This window comes from Cupressus sempervirens, chromosome 3, assembly GCF_028749045.1.
Source record: "Cupressus sempervirens isolate cs-2001-9-10 chromosome 3, ASM2874904v1, whole genome shotgun sequence".
NCBI classification, from domain to species: domain Eukaryota; kingdom Viridiplantae; phylum Streptophyta; class Pinopsida; order Cupressales; family Cupressaceae; genus Cupressus; species Cupressus sempervirens.
Genome location: NC_143120.1, coordinates 485,460,209 through 485,483,915, shown reverse-complemented (window position 1 = coordinate 485,483,915; position 23,707 = coordinate 485,460,209). Strand labels below are relative to the sequence as shown.

At 35.5% G+C, this 23,707-nt stretch overlaps 1 protein-coding gene across 1 annotated transcript in view; it reads left to right on the top strand.

Annotated features, from left to right (window-relative positions):
• LOC149567286 (dentin sialophosphoprotein-like protein) overlaps positions 1 to 21,921 on the top strand; it is a 63,020-nt gene extending 41,099 nt beyond the window's left edge. Inside the window, exons 5-12 of the mRNA XM_089820451.1 lie at positions 12,945 to 13,312; positions 13,634 to 13,690; positions 13,810 to 13,898; positions 14,344 to 16,713; positions 16,801 to 16,878; positions 17,123 to 17,237; positions 21,341 to 21,391; positions 21,545 to 21,921. Of these exons, the coding sequence (XP_089676577.1) occupies positions 12,945 to 13,312; positions 13,634 to 13,690; positions 13,810 to 13,898; positions 14,344 to 16,713; positions 16,801 to 16,878; positions 17,123 to 17,237; positions 21,341 to 21,391; positions 21,545 to 21,598 (3,182 nt within the window). The 3' untranslated portion in view covers positions 21,599 to 21,921. The remainder of the gene's footprint in view (positions 1 to 12,944; positions 13,313 to 13,633; positions 13,691 to 13,809; positions 13,899 to 14,343; positions 16,714 to 16,800; positions 16,879 to 17,122; positions 17,238 to 21,340; positions 21,392 to 21,544) is intronic.
• Positions 21,922 to 23,707: the final 1,786 nt, after the last annotated feature.

Below are 23,707 nucleotides of genomic sequence, written 5' to 3'. Positions count from 1 at the left end.
CTATACCATAGACCATGTTCTTCAGTTGCTTTTAGATACCACAGAATTTTTTTACTATCATCATGTGATTTTCTTTTGGATTAGCAGAAAACCTTGCAACTATGCCAACTGCTAATGCAATATCAGGTCTGGTGTGTACCACATACTAAAGTTTCCCAATCATTGATCTATAAGTATTCTGATTTACCTCTTTTGAATCATCATTTTTTGAAAGTTTATACCTAGTAGACATAGGTGTTCCAACTGGTTTGGAATCTTTCATTACAAATACTTCCAATGTTTCCCTGATGTACTTTGATTGAGAGATGAATATGCCATCCTTCATTTGATGAACTTATAGACCCACAAAGAATTTAATCTCTCCAAGCATAGACATTTCAAATTCTTTCCTCATTTCTTCAACAAATGATTTGCATAAGATCTCATGTCCTCCAAATATGATATCATCTACAAATATTTTTGCAAGCAATATCTTGTCATGTGGTCCTTTCTTGATATACAAATTACTATTATCATTTGTCTTTTCAAAACCAATTCTTACTAGATATCCATGTAGTCTTTCATACCATGCTCTAGGAGCTTGCTTCAATCCATATAAAGCTTTGTAAAGTTTACATACCATGTTTCTTTTGCTTGGATCAATGAAACCTTCAAGCTGTTCATTATAGACTTTTTCTTTCAAGATCCCATTTAAGAAAGCTGATTTTACATCCACCTGATATACTTTGAATCCCTTTTGTGCACCATATGCTAGAAGTATTTTGACTCTTTCAAGTCTTGCAACAGGGGCAAATGTTTCCCCATAATTAATACCTTCTTCTTGAGCATAAGCTTTGCCTTGTTTCTTGTTACTTCTCTTTTCTCATTCAACTTATTTCTGAATATCCATTTTGTACCAATCACATTCTTATCCTTAGGTCTAGATACAAGAGACCAAGTTTCATTCTTTTCTATCTGCTCAATTTCTTCATTCATTGCCTCTATCCAACTTTCATTTTCTAATGAATCTTTTACAGAGCTAGGTTCAAATTCACTAAACAAACATGTACCTTTTAATTTGTTTTTTGTCAATATGCCTTCTATCTCTCCTCCAATTATTTGTTTAGGTGCATGATGTCTTTTGACATATTTTGCAAGTCTTGGATCTTTCTTTCTTGATTCTGAACTTGGTTCACTTGGTTCTCCAAGATATTCTGCCCTTTGCTCGGGCTGATTTGGCTATAACTTAGGTTCTACTGCTTGTGACTCGGGTTGCACTGCTTGTGACTGCAACTCGGGTTGAACTGTTTGTGACTTAGGCGCCTTTTGACTCAAGTTGAACTACCATTGACTTGCTAGGTTCAATTTTCTACTAATTGATTTCAACTATTTGTGGTAGAGTCTCAAGTTCCTCATAGTAAACAAACTTTTTGTAGTCTTCAGGCTCCTTGCTGCTCTATTCATCAGTTCTTTCTGCAAACTCATCAATCATCGCATGTGCACTTTCTATGACTTTTTGAGTAGCAAGATTCAAACATTTGTATGCTTTACTTTTATTGGAGTAGCCTAGGAATATACCTTCATCACTTTTTGCATGAAGTTCTCCTTCCCATACATCTTTCAAGATATAACTTTTGCTTCCAAATACTTTGAGGTAACAAACATTAGGCTTGTACCCATACCATAATTCATAAGGTGTTTTGTTTGTACATTTCTTCAATTGAACTTGGTTCAGTGTATGAACAGTTGTACTGATTGCTTCTCTCCAGGATTTTGGTGCAATATTTTTCTTAGTGTTTAGTGTCCTTGCAAACTCCATGATGGATCTATTTCTTCTTTTTTCTATTCCATTTTGCTCTGGAGTTCTAGATGTTTTTTCCTGTCTTTTGATTCCTCTTTCATTGTAGACTTCATTTAATTCATTTGAGATGAATTCACCTCCTCTATTTGATCTCAGGCATTTCAAATTTTCCCCTGCTTCTTTCTCAACTCTAGCCAAATACCATTTAAACTTTTGAAAAGCATCAGATTTCTATTTCAAAAACATTACAATGATCATTCTAGAATAATCATCAACAGATAGAATGAAATATATGTTTCTACAGTAGCTTTTTATACCTATTGGCCCACACAGATCTGTATGAACTAGTTCCAAAACTACTTCAGAATTGTAGGACTTACTTCTAAAACTTATTTTACTCATCTTTCCAATTTGACATTGTTTACACATGCCCATCTCGGATTTCTTTAAATAAGGTATGCCTCTTATTCTTTTGTTCTTACTTATGGTAACCAGGTTATCAAAGTGAACATGACACATCCTCTTATGCCATAGCCAACTTTCTTCTATTTGAGCTAACATACATGTACTTTCAGTGAGATCTAGGTAAAACAAGTTACCTTTTGTCTGATTTACAGTCCCAACCAGGTTTCCTTTTCCATCCAATAGTTTGGCTTTGCCATTCATGAATTCTACCTTGTATCCTATATTGTTTAGCTGTACTACACTAAGTAGATTATGTCTTAATCCTTCAACCCAATGGGCATTTTCACATTTTATTCCTTTAGTTAATCCTATGATTCCTTTTCATTTTACATAACATGGTTCATTGTTTCCAAATCTAACACTTCCACCATTATAATGTTTTAAATGTTCAAACTTAGTTTTGTCACTAGTTATGTGATGAGAACATCTACTATCGATGATCCATATATCATTTTTGCTAACATGAGAGATAAGTGTCATCTTTTCACTTTCCTCATCAGATTCATCCTTAATAGCAGTGTAAACTACTTCTTCATTATCATCACTATTAGAATCTTTAGCAATGTAACAAGATTTCTTGCTTTTGTCTTTGAAGTCCTTGTAGCTCTTGAAGTCTTTCTTGCCTTTGAACCTGTTATTTCTTTTCTCATCTTTATCTTCTTTGTTTGGACATCTTCCAACAATATGACCAACCTCTTCACATGAGAAACAAATCAATGGAATTTTGCCTTTTGATACTATTTTTGCTAGTAGGGCTTCAATGACCTCAAGGTCTTCATTTGAATAATCTTCTTCATCACTATCAACCTGTTTGCCTTTTGAGTTTCCTCCTTTTCTGCCAAGGGTTAGTTTGGCTTTGAATGCAAATTCGAGGTTGCTAGAAGTAGGAGCATAGTTGTCAAAGTTATTCAACTCAAAAGCAATTAATCTTCCCACAAGTGCATCCAAGGTTATTTTATTTTTAGCATTGCATCTCATCTCTTGAATTGCTGAAATTCTAATTGCATAAATAGGAAGAAGAGTTCTTAGTACCTTATTGACTACTATCTCATCATTTTTGTCTCCTCCTGCAGCTTTGATTGCACTCAGTCTCTTTGATTCTTTCACTATATTGGTCAATGTTTCACCTTCTTTGATTTTAATTCGATCAAACTTGCCTCTTAAACTTTCAACCTAGGCTCTTTGCACATTTTTATCACCATCATAGACTCTTGCAGTTTTTCCCACATTTCAAATGCAGTAGGACACTCTTTAACCTCATCAAATTCAGAATAGTTGAGAGAAGAAGCTATATCAATCATCATTATATTGTGATCCTTTGCCTCTTTCATCCATTCCACAGTAATAGATTTAGGTGGTGGTACATATTTGTTTTCCAAGTAAAACAGAGCAATATCACTAATGCTTGATAGGTGCAGTTTCATCAACTCCTACCATGCTGAAAAGTTGTCTTTGTTAAGCTTAGGAATCTCCTTTCTGTATGACATCTGTGGCTTAGGTCCTTGAAACCTTTCTTGCAAGCATCAAATGCTCTAATACCAATTGTTGGAAATGTAGAGTGTAATTAAGAGGGGAGGGATGAATCAATTACAACAAAAATAAATTCCTTGTCCCTAGATGTCAATTCAAACTTTCACTGATCATGCAATACTGTCCAACTCAGTTAACACTAGAATATTAGTCACTTGGTTAACAAAACAATCTTATGATTATTAATCTGTTTTAGCCTTTAGTAACTTAGTTGCAGAAACATAAAGCATTAGAAAATAACATGAACACAAACGACACCAAGATTTAATGTGGAAACCCAATTTTAGAAAAAACCACCTTGTGACTAGTCACAATATTTTTCACTCTTCTGAAGTGAGCCTTGTTCGGAGCCAAACCTATTAAAAGTTATAATACATGCTGTTAAGTATGACCTTGTTAGAGGATTTAGATCATCCTATTAGGAGTGGCCTGGTTAGAGGTCTTCAAACACTTCAATCCTGAAATGTCACCTTGTTAGAGGATTTACAATATGATTGTTAAGTCAACTCTATTAAGAGATTTCTTTACTGCTACAATGGTTAGAAGGTAACAACAATTTGACCTGATTCATAAAGCAACTTCCTTTGTAGATTCAGATCTTTGTTATGGCTTGACATCTAGATCATTACTGATCAAATGTTCTTTACAACTTGTCTTTCACACTTTCCTACTCTGCCTTTGCTCACATATCCATCTTATTCCACTTCTTATAACTTACTTTTGATCCTCACAACTTGACCTTTCTTATATAACATAAGCTAGAACAAGTCAGCTTGAATACCCTTCTAGATAATCAATAAACATCCAAATAGTCGTTCTCAAATAACTAATTATTAGACAATTGCATTCTGCTGTCACTCGGTCAATACTGAGATTGAACACTTGGTTAATACTGAAAGTCCTTTGACGCTCGACAACTTGGTTAATGCTGCAAGCAGGATATCCTTCATTAACCAATTGCTTGGTTAATACTGAAATGTCTTCATTACCCAGCTGCTCGGTCAATACTGAGATATGGAAGGTTAATCCTACCATTCCTTTATTGCTCGGTTAATATTGACATTTGTGTAACATCAATGACAATATACAATTGAAAAATTGTTTCCAACAGTTATGAGAGGTTGTGATGCAAGATTATGATTTGTCGAGTAAGTGCAGAAGTGCAGAGTTGTTCTAAGAGCAATTCAGAGAAAAGCAATTGAGTAGAAGTGCATTGGATCTGTCAAGCAGTGAGTTCTATTATCAGATCTCTTTCACTTGTTGATTCTAATAGATTGGCAAGCTAAATCCCTTAATCGGGTCACTCCTAACAGGGTGAGCAAGAATTTAACAGGTTTGAAGAACAAATTCTCTAGCAAGGTGACTCTTAGAAGGAGTTTTAAATACCTTAACCATGTAGATCCTAACAAGTCTTTGTAATAGCTTTTAACTGAGCTATAGATACTCTTTATCGGGTATGCCCCTGACAAGGTGATGTGATTCTTCTGACAAGGAAAACTTATTACTAGAATAGTGAGATTTATGTGTACTAATTCCGACCATGTTTTCCCCTTCTAACCAAGGGTTTCCATGTGAAAAAATTGGCATTCTCTTGTTTCATGTGTGGATGCTTTATTTACTTTACTGCTATGCTTTAGTTTTCATTGCATGTTGGATATTGTGGAAGATGATTGTAAAAGGTTTTAGATCATGTAAGGCTGATATCCTGAATTGCAGGGCCTGTTTTTCTGGGGGAATAAAATTAATGTTAATTTCTGCTGCTGAGGGACATCTAATTATTAATTTATTGCATACCTTTCCTGCTTCAGGAGTAGATTTAGAGAAGAAAAAGGAGTAGACCTATAACTTAAAGTCAGACATCTGAAATAGCTTTTAAACAGAAGAAAAGAAAAGGTCTATGAGCAGAAACCGGACATATTTTGTAGCAGATGTAGTGCATATTTTCATGAAGATAAATTTCAGATTTGAGAGAGTTTATTGAAAACCTTTTTGCAGATCTGAGTGGGAGCATTTTGCAGATTTGACAGAAGATTTTAAGGCATTTTTGTTGAAGTTGTGAGCAGTCCCTGAAGGAAACTAGAGCAGATTGAAAAATACTATTAGGCCATTGTATATTGAAGGTTGGTGCCTCTCATTCAATAGATTGATGTCAAATAAACTAAGTTGACTAAAGACCTTTCCCAAGTCACCCAAAATAAGTCCAATTAAATGGAATTCAACTTCGACCAAGGAGTCGGTAATTAAATAAATTTATTAAACTAACTCCCCAAATCTCAGGATTAAATAAATCCTCTTTCACGGCAACCATGGGAACACTAAATGCACAGATTTCCTTACGAGTCTAATCACAAATGTAATATGAATCCGGATTTACTAACATGTGCGGAAGGGATAATAATATAATATGGATACACCGTCCATACAAGGATGATATTGGCTTAAATATGAGGGGAGGCGGGGCGGGGGCGCTATAAGTTGCTACCTCTTGTGTCCGTTGCTAGGGATATATAGGCACACACTAAATCCTTGCAATTCAGGGTGAATGTGCTTGCTACCTGTTCTCTAAAACATGTACACATCAAGTGTAGTTACTCACAATATAAATAGCTGAAGCACATGAATATAGATGACATCGAATGGTGAAGGAGAATGGGGTATCATGTAGATCTCACAAGTGACTACGACTCTGTCTCACTTTGTACCAATAGAAGATGCAAAATGCATATCAGTGGTGCGGTGAGGCAATACACCTCATATAATCACATCAACATTGCAATTGAACTAAAAGCATTTAATAACCATTTTCAATTATCTTGAGTCATATATCAATGAAAGTAAGCAACTGAAATACCCAACAACATATATGACACAAAACTGCATAAAATGCCATAAAGTCATCCTAATATAACATCCATAGTCCTAAATGCAAAGTAAACCAAATAACATCACAAGGCATCATAATGCAGATCTTGTCATGATACTAATAACAACATAATCTAATAGATAAATCAACACTACTACAAGAACTAAAGTGCAGTAATCAAATGCATCACAGTGTAAACACCAGTTCAAATCACATAGGTACTCACAAAATAACATAGTGATACAATGAAGGTCTAGGTAACCACTGGCAAATACCTGAACAAAGCCATAATCCCATCAAAGCCAAACAAGCAGACACAAATCTCCCCCGCATCAACAATTTTGGAATGAACACAAATAATGGAACTGGGTGCAGCTGACACAGTCAACATAAAAGCATAAGAGTGGAATAGTCACCACATCACAAGATCAACTCAACCAATCCATAGGGGCAGCAGTACAAATATAAAACCAAAGTGAGGCATCTGAATTAAGGTACACTACCAACCAAAGCACCATGGTTCACACAACAAAATATAAAGCATATACAACTTGTGGATGCAATGGCGTAAATCAGATCACCCCGAAGGTACAAGCCTTACATTGGTCCAACATAATCACAAAATACAAGCATGAAAGTCAAAGGTGCATCAATCAAAATGTCATGTAGAAAGAAAATGGGGGAGGCACTACATGCAACAGTGTAGTAAGTCAATTTAAGATCTTGAGAGATGACGTAGAGGGTGTCTGGGCCTCTAATTTTGCTACCTTGTGTGTCTATTGCTAGGGATATATAGGCACACACTCAATCCTTGCAACTTAGGGTGAATGTGCTTGGTACCTGTTCACTAAAACATCCAAACATCAAGTGTAGTTGCTCACAATATAAATAGCTGAAGCAAATGAATACACATGACATCAAATGGTGAAGGAGAACAGGTCATCATGTAGATCTCACAAGCGACAATTCTTGCAACTCAGGGTGAATGTGCTTGGTACCTGTTCACTAAAACATGCAAACATCAAGTGTAGTGGCTCACAATATAAATAACTGAAGCACATGAATACACATGACATCAAATGGTGAAGGAGAACATGGCATCATGTAGGTCTCACAAGCGACTACTACTCTGTCTCAGTTTGTACCAATAGCACGAGCAAAATACATATCAGTGGCATGGTGAGGCAATGCACCTCACATAATCACATCAGCATTGCAATTGACTTAAAAACATTTAAGTAAGCACTTTCAATTATCTCAAGCACATATCAATGAAAGTAAGCAACTGAAATACCCAACAACATATATGGCACAAAACTGCATAAAGTCTCATAAAGTAATTGTAATATAACATCCGTAGTCATGAATGCAAAGTAAATCAAATAACATCACAAGGCTTCATAATGCAGATCTTGTCAACATACTAATAACAACATAATCTAATAGATAAATCAACACTACTATAGGAACTAGAATAAAGTGTAGTAATCAAATGCATTGCATAGTGTAAACACCAAGTCAAATCACATAGGTGCTCATAGGATAACATTTTGATACTATCAAGGTCTAGGTAACCACTGACACATACCTCAATGAAACCATCAAATCCCATCAAAGCCAAACAAGGCAGACACTAAGGTCCACCGCATCAACAATCTTGGAATGAACATGAATAATTGAGCTGGGTGCAGCCGACACAGTCAACATAAAAGCATAAGAGTGGAATAGTCACCACATCACAAGATCAACTCAACCAATCCATAGGAGCAGCAGTACAAATATAAAACCAAAGTAAGGCATATTAATTAAGGTACACAACCAACCAAAGCACCACGGCTCACACAACAAAATATAAAGCATATACAACTTGCCGATGCAATGGCATAAATTAGATCACCCCAAAGGTACAAGCCTCACATTGGTCCAACATAATCACACAATATAGGTATGAAAGTTGGAAGGCGCATCCATCAGAATGTCATGTAGAAAGCAAATAGTAATTCCAATTTAATATCTCAAGAGATGAGATAGAGGATGTCTGGGCCTCTAATGTTATGCAAGTGGTCTTTGATTTGGCATGTGTTTGCAAATTAGTTGGAATGGTGGTTGAGGGTTCTTGTAAGTACATCTTTTGGACCCCCTGTGTTCATGCATTGGGCAACACATTGAAAAACAAAAGACAAATTTGGTGTGTAGTAGATGATTATAGAAGCTAAATATATTGACACGTTCATTTGTAGCCATCATGTCTTACTCTCTTAAGGACATTTTCAAAGGACTTTCTCAAACTTGTGTAGACAAGTAATGCTAGCTATTCTATTTTGTTAAAGAGGATGCTTATGGTGTAGGAGGCTCTACAATTCTTGATGGTCAATTTTTCTTTGTAGCCATCATGCCTCACTCTCTTAAGGACATTTTCAAAGGACTTTCTCAAACTTGTGTAGACAAGTAATGCTAGCTATTCTATTTTGTTAAAGAGGATGCTTATGATGTAGGAGGCTCTACAATTCTTGATGGTCAATTTCGAGTGAGATGGTTTACACTAGAGAAGGAAAACATATCAAACAAAGAAATTCTTCAAGATGATTGGTGGCCCAATGTGAAGTAAAAACTTGTTATATAATATCCTTTTCTAGTAATTAAATTTAATCACAATAGAATTGAAATATAAAATAAATAAATAATAGATAAATAATTAACAAATATTAAAAAATATATATTAAGCAATTACAGTGTTGACAATGTTCAATAATAGTCATCCACTTCAAATATTGATTTAGACAAAGGATAATCTAATGGATATCATTAAGAAGAGTCTAAGAGTAGTCGGTTTAAAGATGATAAATAGGATGTAACATCATCATTAATAAGAGATTGTTGAATATAAAATGAGAATTGATTATATTATATTAAAAAGTAGAAAGTAGCGGTTACTAAATATAAATACAAAAGGCATCAATTAAGAATAATTGAATCAATTGGTTAGTATTACTATTAAGCAAAGGGTGCGATTGAGAAGTCATGAACAAGCTGTGGTTATAAAAAGAAAAGAATTAATTATGAATAGATGCCAGATGTCTCTCTTAAGAACACAACCTTTTACTTCCAATGCAAGATAGAAAAGGATACTTAGTCTCATTCTAAAAGGGCATCGAATAGGAAATAAATATTTTTTGGATACTCTTCAGAAGGAAGAGACTATATTAGGAAATAAACGAGTTACTGTGTTTAAGCACAGCGTGACAGATATAAGGTTGGAAGTAATTGTGATATCCCTGTCAAAATAAAATTAAAACATAGTTAATAACAAATAAATAATATAATAATAATATTAACCATATCATAGTATTGCATAAAATATTAAAATATGAGAATTTAATATTATAAAACATTAATAATCACAACATAAAGTGAATTGTATTAATATTAATAAAATTATTAATAATAAATAACAATATAATAATAAATTAATATTAACCAATGGTATAATGAAAAGACACATCATATCACATATCAAGGTATATTAAGAATATCAATCACCTAAAAATGGATACAACAGGAAATAAAAATATTAAATTGGATCTGCAAAAAGCTCAATTAAATAATTTCAATTAGATTTTTGAAAGTTCCTGATAGGGAACATTACAGTAATTTAGTTAGATTTACTCTCGGAATGTTGTGTATATATATTCTATCAAGGACAAAAGCTAGTATATTCTCCTGTATATATAAGATTAGATTTATAAATTATATATAGTTATATGATGTATGAACATATATACATACTGATACATAAATATATGCGCATACAAAGTAAATAAGAAACACTAAGATCTTTGTTATTACTACAGTGATAAAGAAGCAAGGCTGAAGCAACTCAATGAATTGCGTTCTAAATTGTAAAAGGATAGTTCCCAAGATAGGGTAGGGATCAATGACCCTGAGCACCTTACGTGTATAGTCCCAAGATAGGATAAGGGCTTGGATCTGTAAACTTTGAGGGAATCTATCAAGTGGTCTCTAAGCGACTTGGATCTCTAAGTGCCTTGGATTATATTCAAACCTCCTCTTTCCTTATAATAAAGTATAGAAGATCAAGCTTAGCAACAAGAAATATAAATAACATGTGACATTAAATACAAATGGATGTGTTCCTATCCATATTTTATATTTGTGGAAAATCAATGCATTTTCTTGCCAATTCAAATTAGGATATAAGAATTAAGATTAAATGTAAATAAAAACTAAACTTAAAACTTCTAGGGGAAATTATTTGTTATTTTTAATAGCTTGCTCTTTTTCATTTTATTAATTTTTTTTTCAAATTGTCTTTTTTCAAATACTTGTTTGCACATACATTTTCTTCTTTATTTCAGCTAGTGTGAATGTCATTAGATATGCTGATACAAATGCTACTAGTGTTGGGTTGAGACGTTTGGCAACATGCTTGGAATAATGAAGCAAACAATTTGTAAACGGGAATCTTGTTATATGAGCACACATTCAACCCGTTGTGGTGTGGCAATGCAACACTCAATCTCAAACAATATGCATGAAAAGCTGGTAAGTTTGCCTCTTTGTGCTGATGGAGAGGTAAAATAAGGGTTAATGAAGACCTAAGTCCCAACATGTGTCCATGAAATCAGGATTTTGGCGAATTTTTGACCTTGCCAAACTTCATCCAAACTTTATGATATAGTTTCTTTGTAGCTTTTTGGCATTTTGATGTACACAGAATTACTACTTTCTATTTTTATATCATATGCACATTGACAATGTATTATGGAAGCAAGTATCAATTTGTTTGACTTTCACATGAACTCTTTTGTTGCGTTTTGAATTCTTCTACATTTTAAAAAAAATTCTCAATTTTGTATGGTATTCCTCTACTGTCCCCAAAATTTGCCTAAATAGTTTGTCCCTGAATTGCACTCGATCATTCTGGAAACCTGGTTGAACCTAGCTTCTCAGCAAGCCCCATGTATTATTGATCCTATTGATTGACATTTTCAGGAACTTGTGCTTGGTGGCTAATGTAAGAACCCTTAAAAAAATGGTCAGTGTTAACATTCTTTGCAGTTTTCTTCATTTTCTTCAAGTTGTGTTTTGTAGGAATGCTTGGGTGGTGGATTTTGTAAGATTTGGCCATGAAGGAGCCATCCAAGATTTAGAGGCAATGGAAAGCATAATACCAAAAAAGAAATAATATGATAAGAATAACTTATTCTCACCAAGAATGCAATACAATCAATTGGAATGAATATTTCATAGGTTATATAGTCAAGGTGAGTACAAAGGAGTGAATGAGACAATGACATGTTGTTTCATTACATGATAATCAAGAGATAACTTATCACCCACATAAGATGGAATCACATGGCCGCTAGAGGTGGATCCTCCTCCAATGTGTAATGAAATTTGACAACATATGCAACAAAGTTGGAGGGTGATAGGGTGATAAGTGGACTAAAGGTGGAGTCAACACGTAAAGTGGAATGTGATAACTAATAATACCACATAAAGTGGAAATGCTTACCACATAAAGTGGAAATGCTCCTAAGAGCTCCTATGTTGTCCCTAAGCTTAAGAGTAATTAGTACCTAAGTGAGAATCAACCAAGGTAAATGCCTTAATTACACCAACAGATTCAAGGCAACTTTGTCTGCTTTGTAGCACATCAAGTTAGGACTCCACCCATATGGTGGGGCGGTATCAGAAAGCTGCCCCTGAAACGCTTTCTGTAAACCAGATGAAGTTACCTTGAGTTTCATACGCTGTTTTGGATGAGGGGACTGCAATTATTGGGTCTTTACATACACGGGCTTCAGTAGTTGGAGACCTTGGGGCTAAGTTCAGCTTCCTACATGCATATTGATATAACTGATGCTGCTGGTCTCCTGTGGATTATGTGCCTTGTTATGCAAGCCTTGTTGACATGGAACACTGGTTCATATGTCATTGAGCTACATAAGAACAACCTGCTAGTCACCTTAACAAATAATTGGGGGTTTTGTTGTCAGGAGCTTAGTTTATTTAAATTTACTGTTGTGTAGGTTATAAATGGGCATTCTGTGCATAAATCCTAGTGACATCTATACTATACATGGCTACAGCAGTTATAAAGAAAAATGAAGATTGACATCTTATCCTAAATGGTGGATGGAAAGATGACTAAAAATTGTTGCCATATCTGGTTGAAGTATTCATTAGTTATTGTTCACATTTTGTGCAAAATACTCAATTTTTTTGTGCTTATTTTTGCCATTTGTTTCTTATAAACTGTTTTCTATTCATGCATCTTTGCAGCTGCAGCTGCAGTGGCTTCTGATGCAGTTGCTAAGCCAGCCGCTACTCAACCTATCCTTTCTGCTGCTGAAAACATTAAATCTGCAAATTCACCAGTTCCATCTCCATCTGAGCAGCTAGTTACTTTACCTCAACCTACATTAATGCAGAAACCTGCTAGAGGGCACTCTTCAAAGGGGCTCTCAATTACTGATGGAGCTGTTACTCATCAGCATTCTAGTAAGCGAGATGTTGACAAACGAAAAGATAAGGCCCCGGAAATGGCTTCAACACCAACCTCTGAAGCTGGGAACCAGAAATCTGCATCAGAGTTGCGCAACCTTTTAATTACACAACTTACAGAAAATCCTAAAGGATCGACAATAAAGGTAAGTAAAAGTCTGTCTCTTTTTGGTATAATAGATGGTAATCATAGAAAGTATAACCTTCACATCTAATTACAGAACATTTTAACTGCTTTTTTCCCTTTTTTTTTTTCGATTTCATCAATGAACTGCCTACTCGGGGCTATTGAATTGCACATGAAATAAATAATTATTTGAAAAACTTCATTTTAAAATTTTTTTAACAAAGATTTGAAACACAATTTTGCATCATTTTATATTGGAGGATGTGGTACAGATCTCCTTTCCAGAAATATTAGTTTTGATTGCTTTCTCAATAGTTTTGTGATTATTTTCTATCAATAGGCCATTGAGAAAGCAATTGGATTCCCAGGAAAAAAGATTGAGCCAGTGATTAAGACTGTGAGTACCATGCAATACTTTTTGATATCTTTGTTTCTTGATGATGAGGAGAGGTGTAAGATGCTCAATTGAATTTTTAAATGCAAAAGCTCACAGTTATGACATTATTTTGGTTTCAGATTGCCACATACCAGGCTCCAGGTAGATATATTTTGAAGCCAGGGGTGGAGAAAGAAAGCTCTACGAGACTTTCCCCTGGCAACAGGAGGTGAGAGAACCATTTTTGTATTTTAGGTTTTAGCCACATCTTTGATTCCCGCATTATGCTTGTGAGGCTACACTTGGTTGTGTTTTACCATTAGATTTTTGGTACATGGTGACTTCTCCACAGTGGCTTGCATAAATCTTACCTTATTTTCTCAAAAAACTTTCAACTTTTGTTTTGATCTCTTAGATTCTATTGTAAATTTTCCTTTGATACCTTTGCTTTTAATATTTTATCTTGTATCATCAATTGTGAGTTTTTGGGAACCTTCCTATGTAGGATCTCTTTATTTTAGAGAACTTAAACCTTCCAAAGAACTCCATACCTCCATAAGATGAACTTGATGGCTCTTCAATATACTTTGTTTTGCTTTTCATTAGGAGTCAAGTGCTTGTAATAGGCTCTTGGTTATCTTGACTTCTCATTCTATTTTAAATCTTCCTTGCAGCTCACCTGAATCTCAGCCTACAGAGTCTCCAATCGTGGACTTGTCACCAATGTCAGAAAAAGTTGGACAGCCAACTGACGAGCAGCAGATGCATAATTCTCCAGCACAGGATTCATACGTGAATATTGTTGATGAAATACATGAGCATTTGCATGAATCTCCAGGTCCAACTGCCAATCAGAAGAACACAATTAATAGTGATGGAAGTGGTTCCAGCAGTTCGAGTGATAGTGGAAGTGGCAGTGAGAGTGACACTGGAAGCAGTGATAGTGGAAGTGATAGTGGCAGCAGCAGTGATACCGAAAGTGAGGCTAGTTCTAGCAGCAATGAAGGGTCTGATGAACATGTAGACATTATGAGTGACGATGATAAACCTACCAATGAAGAAGAAATACAGCAAAAGCTCAAAGATTCTAAACCAAGCCCATCCCAAGTTGATGGAGATGGTTCTGGTGAAAGCTATGAGCAGAAGTGCATGGTAAAAGAAAAGGATGATGATAAACTCCCAATTTCTCCTAGGGACTCAGAAGATGTTGAGATTTGTGATGATATAGGTGAAGGTGAAGCTATCAGCAGTATTGCCAAGCATTATGCTGGGAATCTAACATCTGATGGTGATGATGACACTGAAATGGCCATAGATGTTGATGTGATCAATTGTGAGGGTGAAGTCAAAACACCGGAAGAAAAAACAAATATTTTTACAAAGAATGGTAAACGAGGAAATAACCACAGCCCCGATAACACTGGTGGGTTCTTTCACCCACCAGAGGATAAGAAAATTGAATCAAAAGATAATCAAATTGAGGAAAGTCTACAAAAGACTGAAAGGATGCATAAAAGTGTTGCTAAGCAAGGATATGGCAGGAATCAAGGTCAAAATGGATCTGATAAAGATGGGTATAACCAGGAAAGTAGAGCACAAATAGAGAAGAAAGAGGAGCCCTCAGATCCAGATATAAAAAGAAATAGAGATTTGGCATCATCTCAATCCTGCTTCGAATCTCCAGCTAGGCCTCAAATTAGCCCTAGTATAAAAGATTTTGAGGCACGGCAGCTTTCAAAAGAAATTTCTAAATCGAGGTTCACAGACACCATTTCCGAGAGATCCATGGAAAACGCAACCCATCTTGGAAGGTCTGGAGGCCAGTCTAGTGCAGCTGCTCAGATTTCTCTGACAAAAGATTCAGATGATGAAAGACTTGACCAATATTCTGATGGGCAGCAGCCATATCAGAGGTACTCTGATCCTGAATCAAGATCGAAGGCTCTGGATGTAATGCACAGGTCAGGAAGGTCTCAGGATATTAAAATTCCTAAGCCGCACAGCAGAGCATCAAGAATAGCTAGTGAAAGTGATGTTTCTGCTGCCAAAAGCTCAATTTTGGAAGAAAAGAAGTCCAAGCATGAAGCAACTTTCAGGACTGTATCCGAGGAGTTTGATCTGACCAAAGATAAAATCAACAATTCCTCTAAAATTTCAAAGGAAACTGAAAATGCAGAGAAATACTCGAGGATGTCTGAGTCACAATGTAAAAGAGCGGGAGATCAGAGTGAGTGGCAATCAAGAGATGTGGGACCATCAGGACAATTATCAATGGTCAATGCACAAAAGGACACCAAGAAAACTGAGTTTGACAAATATCAATTACATTCTGGTAGGGAGAGTGTCCTGAAAAGAGAGTATTCAGATTTGGAGTTGGGAGAGTTCAGAGAACCCTTGTCTGAAGAAGAGCCTCAAGAATTGAAAGCTAGACTTAGTAAAATACAAGGTGGTAGAGGTCCTATCGACACTAAGGTAAAGAATGTAGGTAAAAGGGGAAGTGCAAGTCCTAACATTACCAAGGGGCGCATCATTGGAAAAGAAGCTCCTGAATTAAAAAAACCATCAACTTCTGAGCCAATTGATGATTTCAGCAAACTTGATGGACGAACTGGAGTACCCAATTTGGCAAGGCCTTATAAGAAATCTCGAAAATCCCCGCCTTCAGAGCATACAGATTTGGATCCTTTGACAAGACCAGAGAAAATGACAGGAATGCCATTGAAAGCTGCAAATGGTGAGATAACAAAGACAAGTCCACGTCAGGGTGTGGAAGTTCAGTCCACTACCACTTACAGAAAGAGTCCTACCAACATCTTGCAGAAGTCAGAATATAAAGGAAGAGTGCAAGAGGCAACATCACTCGAGAGTAATGAGGACAAGGGCATTACGAAAATTGATGAAAAACGTAAAGAAAACACTAAAATAGACAACAACCAGGTTCCAGTGAGAAAGAAATCTAGTTCATCTGACGAAGACCAACCTTTCTATGGAAAATATGAAAAATCTAAAGCTGACCTAAGAGGTCCCATCAAGAACATTTCACAGTGAGTTATACTCTTTCCTGGTTCTGTCAATCCATCAGCATGAAATAATTTATTTTTTGCTTCTGAATGACACCATTTGTATCCCAGGTATAGTGAATACACTCAGGAGTTCAAGGAGAAATATAGTTGCTATCGGAGGCTAAACACATCTCTTGACAGTGATAAGTAAGATTTACAATGTTATATCACTTATTATTATTATTGTTCTTCGATTAGGGAAATTGTTCTGGAAATTTCATAGATACGAGGTCTTTTGTGTTGGTCTTCACTTTATTACCTGTTTTGTAAATCTGGTGTATCATTTGCATGGAACTGTGAAAATAGATAACTTATCATGAAGTTTTAAGGAATAGAATACTAATACCATATTGGATTGTTTGTGTTTCTGATATTTAACCTTGCATTTCAGGGAGGACTTTCAAAAACTGGGGAGAGAATTGCAGTCAGCGAAAGATAGGGGTGATACACAATCATTTGCTACTATTTCAGAAGAAGTGAAGAAAATTTTTAATCAATGTGTTTTGGTAATGTTTCTCCATTTATTTCTTCATGCCGTTTATTAATTATTAAGCTACCAAGAATGCAACTTTTGTCAAGAACGGTGATTGTCTTATTATCTGGAATGGGGTTTTTGGGAGAGCAAATCTTTTGTAGATTTTGGGAATGGTGGCAAGGCAACAGCTAATAGTAATAAATTTTATTGCAAGTATACAAAAATAACCATAATTGGCAAAAAATGTACAAAATTAAAGACAGTTGAGAACTCAGCAATAATTGATAATTCAATGTCAGTTGTGAAATCATACATGTTAAAGATAAATCAAAAGTGTTCGTAACTTTATACCATAACAGCGCTACTCTGAATTGGGATTGACTTGGCAAACTAAAAGTATAAGTGTAGTTTGATTACTTGGGGAAAAAGGGTGCTTTTCTATCTGCTGCAGCACAATTTGTTTTACGGTTATTAAAACCAGAGTGGAGGTTTGGAGATGACAGCAACATTGTAGGGGAATGCCCTTGTGAGATCTGGAGATGGCACCTGCAGTGCATTCCCTGTAGTGATATAAGATGGGGTCAAGAGGTGGAACCCCTACTTCCATTTCTGCTGTCAAGTCTAACTTAAGGCTTTTGAGGCTACAGGGATCTTCATGGCAAGTATCATATTTGAATGCCAAATGATAAATGTTTAGGCTGTAATCTTTATTTTTTCTTTTAATCTTTATCTTTATGGGAGGGGCAAATTTCTGATGACTCTGGCATGTCACAAGGATGTTGGGTACAGCTTGCATCCTCAAGCCCTCTACAGAAGAGGGGCAACGCAGGGAGTGGTTCCCAAATTGAAGGAATGTCCCAGAAACAATGTAAAAATAACAAGGACAGGTAGAGAACATTCTGTCTTGCTGCCCTCAAAACACCTGCAGATGGGTATGTTTAAAAAACCCTGGGCACATATCCTTGAGGCACAATAGTTAGGATATAGTCCAGAGCCTACATCTGATGCAACTTTGTTAAGATAGGGTCAACAGTCTTATTTATAATGCAACTATTTCAACAAGTGTCTGGTAGCTTATTTCTAAGGCTAGATTGTTAAGACAGGTGGCACAGTAGTTAAGATATAGTCCAGAGCCTACATCTGATGCAACTTTGTTAAGATAGCATGAACAGTCTTATTTATAATGCAACTATTTCAAGAAGTGTCTGGTAGCTTATTTCTAAGGCTAGATTGTTAAGACAGGTTGATTACTACTAAAAGACTAAAATTCTTATGTTGTAAGTAAAGTAGTCAGTGGATGAAAGATTTCTCCTATTTTACTAGTGTTAGGTGGAGCTTTTTGTCACCACCTTTAGCCTATAAGTATGTTATTCTTTCACTAGTCTTTGAAGGGTAGGAAAATATGCATTTCCATATATTACTTCTGTTTATTGTGTAACATTTATTCTTTATATTTATGTGGAGCTTTTTGTCACCACCTTTAGCCTATAAGTATGTAATTCTTTCACTAGTCTTTGAAGGGTATGAAAAAAAGCATTTCCATGTATTACTTCTGTTTATTGTGTGACATTTATTCTTTATATTTATGTATTTATAAATAAATAAACACATATGTGCACACACCCACACATGTGCACACCCACACCGACCGACATGCTTGCATGCATACACAGAGTGGGAGATAAAGATGATTTGGTTTTTCTGTCATCTCATTTTCTACAGAGAATATACATATGTTCCCTTTTAGAACAAGTACTCCATGACTAAATTTTTTAAAGGTCCAATTCTGCAATCCCATCCTTTTGTATTAAGACCTTGACCAATCTTGTGAGCACTGGGGTTTTAAAATTTCATGATTTCCTAGCCTCTGAACTTATATCAAGTGGTTCGGTACTCTGGTTGCCTGTCATATGATCAAAGCAGTTGAATACATTTACTGTTTTTTGTTGGACCTGCAATCATGGTATTCCCCATCTAGCTCAATTAATCTAGATAAACGTAATGCTTATTTTTGCTACTTAGCAACTTCATGGAGTCTGATTGAATGCATATGCAATAAAGATTATATCTCCACCATTTTCTTGTATGCCAATTGTTGATTCTAGTGACTTAGGATCAACTTAAAAAGAAACTCTATATGATATAAGATGAGAGGGATACTAAATGTTAATATCATCAATACATAAAATCTGGCATCTCTTAATGATCTTTTCATGAGCAGCTCTTAAATGAGAGGTCTATGGCTGTTCATTAGCTTTTTATGTCCTCACATCTGTTAATTTTTTATTCTTAAGCACTGTGGTCTTGAAACATTTTTCTCAAAATATTCTTAATTTCTTAAATGATTTTCCCGTGCAGGAAAGATTTTAGTCTAGACAGATAATTAGATGATTCAATTGAAATTTTGATTTACATATAATTAGAATTACTATTAATCAATGGCATAGGATTAGGGATCACAAACATAAAAGATGATTTCTATAGCATCTTAAATTAATGATCTTTATTATTCATTTTATATAATTCCATGTATCATGCTGAGAAAGGAAGCAGTGGTCCATGTGGACATGTCCACTGAGGTTAAATGCACATCTGGGTTGTTTTGGGGATGAGAGATTTCCCTTCTTTTTTAACAATTTTTTGGGAGGCTCCCTTTATTTCTTGATTATTTGGCATGCTCTGGCATTCTTGAGACAGCTGGGGGACTTCTAGGGTCAGCCCTATAGTCTTCCACTTAAAAAAACAGAAAGTAAAAAAATATTCATGATGAAACATGAAAAGTAAATAAACCCTAAAAGAGGGCCCCACCAAGGCACTAGGGTACACCATAGACACAATCACCCTTGTTATTTTGCATTCATCAGAAGAGAGAAAAAGGAGGAAATGGAAAGAAGAGAGAGAGGACCTCCCAAATATAGTACTCTTTTATTTAGAGCTCCTCATTTGCAACCCCATTTAACAAAACAAGTAGATGAGGAACCATTTCTGCTGAGCATAAACTGGATGAGATTTTGGAACCATTAGCAACAAAATATATCTCAAGCCTTTTATACCAAATTATTATTCCTTAAATTTAGAAAAAAAAGCAGTATTGTGTGCAAATTGGATATTTTTCAACTCAATACTATTTTTGCAGTGTGTTGAATTTGCTATGACAACTATTTAAATGACTTAAACAGACTAAAATAAGTTAAATATTAAAAAGCAAATGCACTGTGTTGAGTTTGTTATGACAATCGTCCCCCTTTCTAGGAAGACATACTACCCAAGTCTTTAAGACATCCTGGATGCCACAAAGACCCTAGCCGGCAGTTCCTTGTGGAACACTGACAAAATGAAAGTGCTAATCTGTAAACTAGGTTCCTATCTCTTAATTAGGTTTGTTGTTCTCCATTGATGCTGTGGGACCAAGTTTGGGTGATGTGCCTAAAGCCAATTCTCATATGTAAGGATACTCCTATTGATCAAGTGAAGTAGTGAGCCCGCTCCCTGTTCAATTGCAAGAAATACACTTAATAATGAACTCATACCCACCGTTGTGAACTATGCCAGATTTTGCCTGGAGGATGAGATTGATAACTTGAATGCAGATATAAATTTGAACTGGAGTGTAATATGGCCTGAAATTATGGTTAGGGATGATATATCTTATTTGATGGAAATGTTGGCGGTCCAGAAGCTTAATGTCATGTCACTGTACAAATATACATGATGGATCCTAGTGAGTCAAATGATAATTTAATATGGACCAAAGACGGGGGACTTAATGAATTGATGAAGCGAAGGGTAGGAGGGACAAAACACAAGTCCTAAAAGAATTCTAAGACCCCAAAGAGGCTCTAGGTCTCTAAGTTCTTGTGCATCCTCAAGAACAAAAGGAGTACTATGCCTATTTTCATTTTATACGATTACATCTATTCTTGCCTATGTTGGCTAAATTTGCCGAGTTCTGGGAATAAACAAAGAGCAAACAATGCCATTACTGGTTTTAATTCCTAAATACTCATTTCATTTGAAATTTGGAACCCCACACATAACTCATGGACACATCAAATTTATTTCTTTAGAGTGCGATGCAGTAGTTATTTGATGTTTTAAAGACTTACAGATACCGCATAAACTTTCTGTGTGCAGAGGCATAAGAGGATGAAAAGGGTATTCATTGTACTCCATGAAGAACTGGAAGTAAGTTCTGTATGGAATTTCGGAGGCTTGATTTGAACTACCCTATTTTATATCATAAATATTTGAAAATTGTTTTTCATTTACACATTTCTGCATATTTGGAATCACATCTTGATCAAGAAATATCTGGAAATTTGTTTTGTTTGTGAACAGAACCTGAAGCAAAGATTAAATGAGTTTTTGGAGAGATATGAGCAACTACTCTAAGTTTATTTCTTCCCAGCATGAGGTACAAAAGAAAAGCGTTATGTATTATAGCATGTACAAATATTATGGCTCCCAAGTTTTCACTCTGTAGCATTCTAGCCTTATCTCATTAGTTTTGACGATGGTATTCCTGATGTTAATCACGGTGGTTCTATTAGCCACATTATTTAATCTTTCTTTTCTTCTTTATACACAAGGAAATTCGCTCTGTAAATTTTTTGTGGCCACACTAGCCAACGGCTTAGCATATTTTTGCTTTTATCATGGAAGAATCTGTAAAAAGTGGTAAAAGGAAAATGAGATTTATATTTCAAATTTCCGAATGATTGGTTTCGTCTGGCATTGCGATTATAATTTTTCTGGTACCACAGTTCCACTTCAACTTGTGCGGACTACAACTTCATTGAACACTAGGTTATGCGGAGTAATACTCCTCTTGCCGCTATTTTTGTTCCTTTCAAGTACATTGATTGAATCAGCTTTGTGGAAGAGCCTAAATATCTGAGAAAGCTAACATGTCCCAGTATGGTAATTAATTTGTTGATTGAGTTGACTAATAAACATCCACAAAATGTGTATTCTCCTGCATATTACAAACAAGCTTCAATGGAATTTAGAAAGAACTAATTAGAGAAGCAAAAATAATCAATCACTTATCTTAAATTAGAACATTTATTCTATACATAAAATCAAAAAATAGGCAAGGTTTTAATCATGATACTATGCTAACCCTATTTTTTCCTAGACAATAAATTGTAAAGCCAGATAGCTCACAGGTTGCAACTACTGTGTGTAACTAAAACCATGGCGAAATTATAGCTACTTGTCTTTATGAACAAATTGTTTATATAAAAACAAAGAAGAGAAATCATAATTTGAAATTTTAAGTGGATTAACAATGCTCAGATTCTGTTATAAAACCATTGTCTTATTAGAGACTTCATAAGGTTACAAACTGTGACTTATCTGTTTATCTTAGCTGCCATCAAAACACAGAATGAAAAGACTAGCATGCTGCTAGATATATTCACATATTAACCCAAAATTGGATCTGTGTGTGGCAACAGAGAAGACCTGGATATCAGCAAAAACATTTAACTAGAGCCAAGGGGTAGATACTATAACGTGTTAATACTGGAGTAATTTGTATGTGTCTGGTAGCAGCATTCTGGAGTTACCATAGGGGAACCAACTATTAAGGTTTTGATCCTTTGATTGATTTGAGAACTGCCTATGTTACTGGAAACAAAACCATCTAGGGATAACATAAGAAAAAGAGAATTTTCCAAACGCACACTCCTAAGAAGACAAATCTAGAAATTTGAAGTTCCAAGGAGACAACAAAAGGTCTCACAAGCTCAAACAAGATAAAAACTAATTAAATAGTTACAAGGATGAGATGAAAATTAAGTGGCAACAATGAATAATCACCCACCCTTGCAGGGTAAGAGATGCTTCGCAGTCCACTGAGATGTGCCACATGTCTTAATAGCTTTCTACTGTAGTCCTTTATTTGGGATTTCTGGCCTGTACACTTTGTGGGTTTTCTGAAAATATATGCTTCTAAACTGAAACATCGTAGGCACTCCAAAAACTTGAAGTGGTTTAAAGATCTGCTAGAGCCAAACCACCTTCATCCAAGAGAAGGGCTGTTGCACCTTAATAACCTATATTCCAAGATGCCCAGCATGTACCAAAATTATGTATCACCTTCAACCAAATCTCCCTGAGGGTTTTTAGAAAGAGGCTGAGAAGGATTCAACCGTCCTTTTCATGCCTTTGCCACAAGGCATGGATGATCTCCCCAAAAAATGACTTCATTTGGTCTACCAGCTACTGGAATCCATGTATGTAAATGAAAATAACAAAATACAAATACCTTAGGGGAATGACACTTGATATCTTTATGCCCAATTTTATTACACATCTAAAGGGCAGCCCTTCAAAGTCATCTGAGAACCATTTGAAGAGGCAATGCAAATGGAATGGATCATAAATTCTGAGGTCCAGTAAGCACAAGCCCTAACATAAGTTTTCTTCAGAACATCCAGCTTTGAGTACATCACAAAATCTCAAATAATCTCAACCAGAAGCTGGATCATATGTGTA